At 47.6% G+C, this 8,106-nt stretch overlaps 2 protein-coding genes across 3 annotated transcripts in view; one reads left to right on the plus strand and one right to left on the minus strand.

Annotated features, from left to right (window-relative positions):
• Positions 1-3,681, minus strand: part of CFAP77 (cilia and flagella associated protein 77) — a 61,590-nt gene extending 57,909 nt beyond the window's left edge. Inside the window, exon 1 of the mRNA XM_085325238.1 lies at positions 3,547-3,681. Within this exon, the coding sequence (XP_085181364.1) occupies positions 3,547-3,681 (135 nt within the window). The remainder of the gene's footprint in view (positions 1-3,546) is intronic.
• A 358-nt stretch (positions 3,682-4,039) lies between these two features.
• TTF1 (transcription termination factor 1) overlaps positions 4,040-8,106 on the plus strand; it is a 9,380-nt gene continuing 5,313 nt past the window's right edge. The window contains exons 1-6 of one of the 2 annotated variants that reach the window (XM_085325285.1): positions 4,047-4,092; positions 4,476-4,567; positions 4,947-5,046; positions 5,229-6,109; positions 7,127-7,371; positions 7,844-8,029. In XM_085325285.1, the coding sequence (XP_085181411.1) occupies positions 5,241-6,109; positions 7,127-7,371; positions 7,844-8,029 (1,300 nt within the window). In that variant the 5' untranslated portion in view covers positions 4,047-4,092; positions 4,476-4,567; positions 4,947-5,046; positions 5,229-5,240. Of the gene's footprint in view, positions 4,093-4,475; positions 4,568-4,946; positions 5,047-5,228; positions 6,110-7,126; positions 7,372-7,843; positions 8,030-8,106 lie in introns of both variants that reach the window. The other variant, XM_085325286.1, reaches the window with a different exon arrangement.

Consider the following 8,106-nt stretch of genomic DNA (forward strand, 5'->3'; position numbering starts at 1 on the left):
CCCAGTGAGAGAACAGAGCTGGGCAGTTCAGAGGCAGGAAGGGCAGCCTGAAATGCAGCCAGCCGGGGCATGGTCTCCATTTGGTTATGTGATGCTCTCTTCCCAGGGTATGTGGGGGAACTGGGTGAGGAAGAAGGGGATCCTGCTGTTAGTTGCTGTAAAGCAGGCAAGCCATCACATTTGCACCAGCTGTGCTCACTGCTCCAAGCACACTGCAACCCTGAAGGTTAGGGGACCAAACACGAGGGGGAGGACGACTGGTGAGTAAGTGTCCCATCTATCACTGTGGTGCCTCGGTTAGGCTCTTGGGTATCTGCTGCTTGGTGCAGCTGTGGCCAGCTGTGCATTCCTCAGGGCCCTCTCACTGTTCCTTCTCCTATGCCATCTGCCTGTCCTTGTTTTTCAGGTGGCACCTTACAGCATGGATACTGGGACCCACATTGGCCACCCCCTTTGGTGGCTGTCCAAAACGTGTGGTCTGGAGAGCTTCCCCAAGGGGAGAAGAGATCCAGGACTTAAGACAGAATCATGAAGAGGAAACATGGCAAAGGACTGGTGCTGTGAGCTTGCTGACAGGGGGTGTGTGTGTGTGCGCGCGYGYGTGTGTGTGGCAGTGAGTGGGACCTGGCCACGTACCAATGCTCACAGAGCAAACTGCTGTCCCATTGCAGTGACCTCCTGGCCGTGGAGGGCACCCTGATAAATACAGCAGCTGGGAACAGCGGGGCATGGTGCAGTGTAGGAAGGCAGCTGGATGGTGGCCAGAGGAGTTTGCCGCACAAACACTACGACATAACTTGATGTGAGGTGAAATTACTGCTGACTTCAAGAGTGAAAAAGCATCCCTGTTAACAGCCCAGCTACTTCATGTTAAAGAACTGAGTCACATGGGTGCAGATCTTCCTACATCTCCACCAGCTGGCTTACCGAGAAATAAGTCCTCCTGGAAAGAAGACCTGAGAGCAGAGAAGTTGGCCAGACTGCTGAAATTGTCTCTACCTTTTCTCACAACCTGCTCAGGTTTGAATTTCCCTTGGCCAGATAGCAAAAATCCAGACGGAGATGTATAAAAATATCCCACGCTTTATAACAGCCCAGAAATCCCATTGCCAAGATGCTCTGCAACAGTCATGCTGGGCAAAAACTCAAACCCTGGAGCTGAGCAAACTGCCTGTGGGACCTGAGGGTTTAACGCTGTCGACTGAGCTTTAGGGATGTGCAGCACTCAGCCGAACAGCTCAGCCCAGACAGACAAGACTCCCACACAAGTCAACATACTCCTGGTGACTGCATATAATCTAACTGCAACATATACACCATATTACAGGTGCTATTCTCAACAGGCTTACCTCCAGTTATATAGTGGTAGACCTGGAATTTACTGTGCTGACTGGTGATTTATACCTCTTTTCAAATAAAGAATGTGACTACATTGTGAAAATAAGTAGGATTAGCCCAGCCCCTGCACTTATGTCTTCAGTTACTTTAAACATCATATAATTACATCTTTCTCTAACACGTTTTTGTTATATGCTTTTCTAAGAAAGGGGGGAGCAGTTGGAGGGATGAGGAGGATACTGGCCTGYCTCCTCTTGCTCTCCCCCATCTTCCCTGGCCCCTCAGTGCTGCAGCTGCCTTCATCCCACCGAGGTTTCTGTACTTGCACGCAGGGCATCATAATTTGTTTTGCACCTGTCTGCACCAGATCCTTCTGGGGTGATAGCTAGGTTAGGAAATCCTGCCCCAGTGCTACTTCTAATCAAAAATACCATCATCATTTCCTATCATTGCAAACTTAAAGGAGCCAGGGAACAGAAAGACTAGAAGTTCTGGTTTTGAAAAAGCAAAGTTGCTCTTGAGTTATGACACAAAATACACTTCTGTTTTTCTTTGCTCTCTTAATGTAACTGCTCAGTGAAATCTTAACGCTTCATGAGCAAAAGAAGATATTAGATGTTGCAAGATCCAAATTTCCTGTCGTGTTCACAATCTGAAATTTTATGGCCAACTTCCAAGCATGGTGGTGAGGAAAGATTATCAAGGGAACTCAAGACCTTAACTACAGCAGCACAGGCTGAACAGCACCAGTTTAAATGTCACCACTGCATGTTGTGAGGGAAAAAATAAGGAGTTTGAGCAGAACTGGCTGCCCTCATAAGGAGAGGATAAAAAATGCAGCTAGTCAAACCATTTGCTGTTTGCCTGATTGCTGCTTGCTCCAGAGAGGGTTGGCACCAACTGAAGCCACCCTCTCTTCTCTCTCCCGTCAGAAGCAACAATTGCGTCCATATAGCACTGAGGGAGAAATAGATTTTTTTTTTTCTGATGAGGATCGCTGGGAATGAAAAAAGTGGTTAAGGCAAGAAGCTATTCTACTAGTGCCATCCAGGGGACAAGAGCTGTAATTCAGCTGCCTGCTAAGGGAGGGGACTCCAGGAAATAGCTGTTGGTTGGACAGGGTATTTATGTTTGCAAGAGTGGTGCCTTGCACAGCTCTCCTCCAACTCGTGTAACTTGCCGTAGTGGTAGAGGTTGCCCAGGAGGAGTGGATAGATCCCACAGGTCTCATCAAATAGAAGACAACAAAATCAGTGGCAAGCATCCAAACAAGCCAAATCTGATCAGCTTTGGGGCACAAACAGAATTTTGCCAGTGTGAATGGACTGAAAGCAACCATGGTGGAAAAGGGCTAGTCCCAGCAGGACTCAGCTTAAAGATACACATGAAGCTTTATGAAGCCCACCCAGGGCTCAGCTTAGCTGTAATACAAGAGGAAGCAATAAGATGAGAAGTGCAGGAGTTTGTGAATTGACTATAAGCTCCGTGGCCTGTCTGAAGTACTAATTCAGGCTGTTAGATTTTGCCAGACCTCTAAGTATCTGGTGGCCTGCAGGGCCTCCTGCTTGCTGCTGGCCTTCTCCATTTGCGGGGTAGCAGCAAGGGGCGTTCCCAGTTGCTGTCCCTGAGCACTTCACAAACCACAGGGCTGTCGTACAGGAAGCCTTCCCAAACTAATTACTGTGTCATTCTCTGAGGGTACCAAGTGTTTAACAGTGATAAAACATGAAGCTGCTTGAGAAGGAGAAGTGAGGAGAGACATTTTATCTCTTGTTGTATGAACAAGCAGCAAATGAAATGCTTCCAGCTGCTCCCAGTGTTTTCACGGGAAACTTCTTCCCGATTTTGTTGCGGGGGGCTCGGGCAATGTGCAGTGGGGTGTGACCCCCCCCCCCGGGTCCTGCTCATGGCCAGTGGCGCAAGGATGGGGGGCAGCTGTGCCGTGGGGGGTCGGGAAGGAGGCTGGGGCTGGGNCGGGAAGGAGGCTGGGGCTGGGCGGGATGATCCCGGCCGTGTCCTGGGCTGGAGGCGGGTGGGGGCATCCCAGCTGTGTCCCAGGCTGGGGGTGGGTGAAGGGGTCCCGGCTGTGTCCCGTGCTAGGGCGGGGGACCCCGGCCGTGGCCCGGGCTGGAGGGGCAGGGTCGCAGGCTGGAGGCCGGGGGAGGGCGGCGATCCCGGCCGGGCCCGGGCAGCGGGCGGGGGGCTCACCTTGGCGATGAGCGGGTTGCGCAGCATGCTGTCCCGCGCCACCCCCAGGCGCTCGTTCTCGCTGCCCGGCGCCACCTCGGCCAGGCCCGGGGGCCGCCGCCACCGCGGGGGCTCCGCGCCGCCGCCGCTGGCCATGGCGCCGCCAGCGCGCTCCGCTCCGCTCCGCTCCGCTCCCGGCCCCGGGCGCCGGCGCTGCCCGTTCCCGTGGCAACGGGACGCTCGCGGCCGCGGCGGCTCCCGGCAGCAGCGCGCGAAATAAAGGGCGAAGCGGGAAAACTGGCACGAAACTGGCCCGGGAGGCCGGGGGCGGGGGGGGGCAGTGCCGCCCGCCGGGCCCCGCCGCGCCGGGAGCGGCCGGGCCCCCCCAACCCGCACCGTCTCCTAGCAACGGCGGCGCCGGCCGTTGGGTCCGGCCGTGGGTAGGTCCGGGCGGGAGCGCTTCCGCTCGGAGGAGCGTGCGGAGAGGGGAACGGAAGGGCCGCGGCAGGAGGGCGAGGGGGGCCGCCGTTGCGGGCGGACGCGGTGTGGAGCGCGGGCGGCGGCGAGGTGCGGCGGGCGGGCGGGCGCTGTCCCGGCGGCGGGGAGCGGCGGGCGGGCCTTATCCTGGAGGGGCGGCGCGGCAGGCCGCTGGGCGGGGAGCGTGTTGCCCCGGGGAGGTAGCGGCCGGCGGGGAGGGCGCTAGGCCCTGAGGGGAGGGGAGTGCGGCCTCCCCGGCGAGGCCCGTCCCACCGCCGGGAGGCCTGTGGCGGCTCCGGGTGGCCCGGCAGTGCCGGCGGGGAGGCTGGAGGCGGGCGGGCCCGGGGCGCTGCCGCGGGGCCCGGCGCGCCTGGTGCGGCGGCACGTGTGCTCCCAGGGGCTCGGCGTCGCCTCGTGGCCCGCAGCGGGGCGGAACTGAATTGTAATGTGGGGTTTGGTGTTTATCTCGAGAGGCTTCGTGTGCAGCTTCTTCCCTGCGGCGGTGCGGAGTTAATGCCTTGTTCTGGTCAGCGCTGGAAACTGATTTGGGGATGTGAAAATCAAGGTGTTGTATTTCTGGGGTGCTGGGCTGTTGGCTTGTAAATGTTCTTTGTGTGTCAGCTGTAGAACATCTGCTGAAAATGCTTCCTRTGTGCTCAGTGGAACTTTGTAGTTCTCAGGGATGGATTTGTTCTGGGTAACAAATGGTCGGTTCAAGTTAGCAGGTTGTGACTAGATTTGGACCACTGAATGTAGGCAAAGCTAGTCAGAAGTTCCTGATAAAAGAATTTGGCTGTTAGTGCTAATTTATGTAATATCTATTATTTTATCTCATTACTATTTTAATACTGTAAGCTGAGTTGAGTTTAGCTGTCTACCTTTACTTAGTTATTCAAAGTCAACTTAAAGCTAGTAATTATTAAAGTGTATTTTTGTTGTTACAGGAAAGCAATTTAAGTCTGAATACAGCTGTGATGCACATCTGTTTGATGAAGAAGACATCACTTTTACCTAGTCACTTTGCAAAATTAGCTGCACTGAAAAGCAAGTATATTTATGTTTCTTAGAAAATACTGAATAACTAAGATAGTTTTATACAAATGTTTTTCTTTGTAACTGTATATAACAGTGTGAGTAAGAGTTGCCAAGATTTACGAAAGTACTATCTTTTTTCATTAAGTTCTTAAATTATAGTACTTCAATAAAGCCCATATCTTTTACTGAAGGTAAGAAAAAACATGAGAGAAGAAGCAAGTGCAGATGACTTTCAAGTTTGGGATTCTCTCAAGAAGAAAAAGAAAAAACGCAAACACAATAAGAAACATGAAAGTAATGAAGAGGAAATCCTGCAAAATGCAGAATGTAGCCGTGCTTCTCCACTCCTTTTTGAAGAGCAAGCTGTGCAGAGCATTGAAGTCTGTCAAAAGAAGAAGAAAAAGAAAAATGAGGGAGAGAAGGAACAGCGTTTGTTAGATAACATGTGTACAGAGCTGGAAGATAAAATCAGTAATGAAACTGTAATGGATGGTTCCCCAAAGAAAAAGAGAAAAAAGAAGCAGAAACGTGAGGATAGTGCAGATGGGCCTAGTGATGTAATTTGCACTGAAGTAAATCAAGACAATAYTGAGAGCTATCAGGAGAATGAGACTGATCATGTAAAAAAGTCTACTAAGAAGAAAAGAAAGGAAATATCACCAGAAAAAGATGAGGTAAATGAGCTGCCTACCTCAGAAACATATAGTAAAAACGACAATAAAAAGTCAAAAAAGAAGAAGAAGAAGAGAAAACACAATATCACCCAAGATACAGAAGAAGACACAGATGTAATGGTTAATCAGTCATTCTTGTCATCTCCAGAACAAAATACCCAAGAAGACGTAGTGTTGGCGTTRCCTACAGAAAATAGTAGTATGACAGTGTTCCAGCAATCCCATGAAGATGCTGACTATAATGCTTCTCCTGCTTCGATCAAAGATCCTGTGGATGCAGCTGCTCAGCTTTCTAAGCCTACTCACGAGGCTGATCGTTCTTCTAGAAAAGCTAAGCGCATTCGAAGGATTAAAAGCAGGAGCTTAGTCACTGAAGAATCTTCAGAATCTGAGATAATGTAAGTTTGGGTATTTTTTTTTCTCTCCGCTCCCCAAATATGTTTACATCACAGAGTCCCACATTTTCTTCTAGTCCGTATTGTATGTATTTAAAGAAAGCGCCAACTTCCAAAAGCTAAACTGTMAGTTGAAATTCCATACAGACCTACTTGTAGAGCTTAATTCTTGGTTATCACACTGAAATATAATGGAAGTTTGTGAGAGTGCAGTACCATTAGCTTCAATTTAGATTAAAAAAAAATCCATTCTCCCACATGAAAACTCTAACTATAGAAGCAAWTCATGTGCAAGCAATCCATGTTTAGTAAAGGGATTCCAGTTGTTAAATTCAATCTTTATTATGCTTTTTTACCAAACAATTAGTAAGCTGAATTAAAAAACTTACAATTCAATGCAAACGAATACTCGTGTAAGTAGTTCTTGGTGCTTTTACAGCCTCTAGAACCCATAACTTTATCARGAATGAATGAATGAATTAAAAAAACAAAAACAAAACAACAACAAAAAAAAAAGGGGGTTTTCACAGTTAGAGTGTCATTTCTCTCAGGTAGAATCTATATGCAGAACTCCACTTGTCTATATGCTATTATACAGTGTGGTGCCAGAGCCAGAATGTGAAGTTAATCTTTTTTCAAGTTTAATGGACTAAAATTATTACTTAATGAAAAATAACATTAAAAATAGTCTTTTGCTCTTACTGATAATGAGCACTAGCGAGAGACACATGGAAAAGTTCTGTGTTGCTGCTGGTAGCAAGAGGCACTGTTTCTTTTTTATATCTGTGTGCAGCAGTTCTGTGGGAAAGTGGGATTTCTCTTAACCCAGGCAAGCTTTTTAGATATTGTAGGTACCGAAACGTCATAATAAACAACACCTTTTAAACGTTGGGAATACAGGGGGACAGTGTGTGGAATAGAGTTTCTTATTCTTCAGTGAACATGTAGAGATACTAATAAAATCTCTGTTTTGGAGCTCTAGTAGTGTGGTGATGGTGGCGTTGTTGTTGTTATTATCAGGACACCAGAACCTACAACATCAAATAGAGAGGAAGACAAGAATAATTCCATTACTGAAAACATAGCCTCTGATGAACTGGATGATGAAGATGGCCTGGACTCTAGCATGTTTTCAGTCTTGGATTTGGATGCTGCAAAACAAGAACTTGAAGAGTTTATTCCTCATGTGAGGAAAATGTCAGATAGTTCAATCAGGAAGATGGCTGGAAGAGACCTAACAAGGTTTAAACATTTTAAAAAGCAAGGTGAGCCATCATAAGAATGCTCTAGTGAGGGAAGAATGTGCAGCTGCAGCAATGTTTTGGCAGAGGAGAAATAGCTGTTTTTTTTGTCATGTCTGGCACAGTCCAATTCCAAGTGAGTGACAGTAGTTTGAGTTACATAGTGATGGGCATGTGTGCATAAAACAGGCAGTATCTTAATAGACTCTCTCTCTCATATATTTAATTTCAACRGACATGTTTTTTTCTGCTTTGTAGCATCTGCTACCTCCATCAAATTAAAATCCAAAGTCTAGGTGTAAGTTACCTGCTCYAAGTTTTTGTTTTGTCCCACTTTGATTAGCTTTTCTACCTTTTCAATTCATTGAACTTTCATTATATGTTTGCTAAAAAGTTTCTGTAAACTTGAAATGCAATGCAGAATAGATGGTATGTGTAGCTTGAGTATTTTTTGTTGTTTATATTTTTCTTAAAAAAAAAAATTGTGTATTTTTAGGTATTGCTATCAAGTTCGGCAGATTTTCCCAGAARGAAAATGATCAAATCAGGAAAAATGTTGAAGAGTTCTTATCACTTACTGGAATAGAGAATGCTGAAAAACTCCTGTTTACCTCTAGGTATCCTGAAGAGAAAGAAACTATCAATCGCCTAAAAGCAGAGTTTCTTTTCTGTGGGAAAATTGGTAAGTGTTCAAGTTCCTTTTAAAATAGCTGGATGTTGTGTTCCACAACCTGATGATAACTCTGTATGTTTTGTAAA

This window comes from Rhea americana, unplaced genomic scaffold, assembly GCF_003343005.1.
Source record: "Rhea americana isolate MKP2758 unplaced genomic scaffold, rheAme1 scaffold_97, whole genome shotgun sequence".
NCBI classification, from domain to species: Eukaryota; Metazoa; Chordata; class Aves; order Rheiformes; family Rheidae; genus Rhea; species Rhea americana.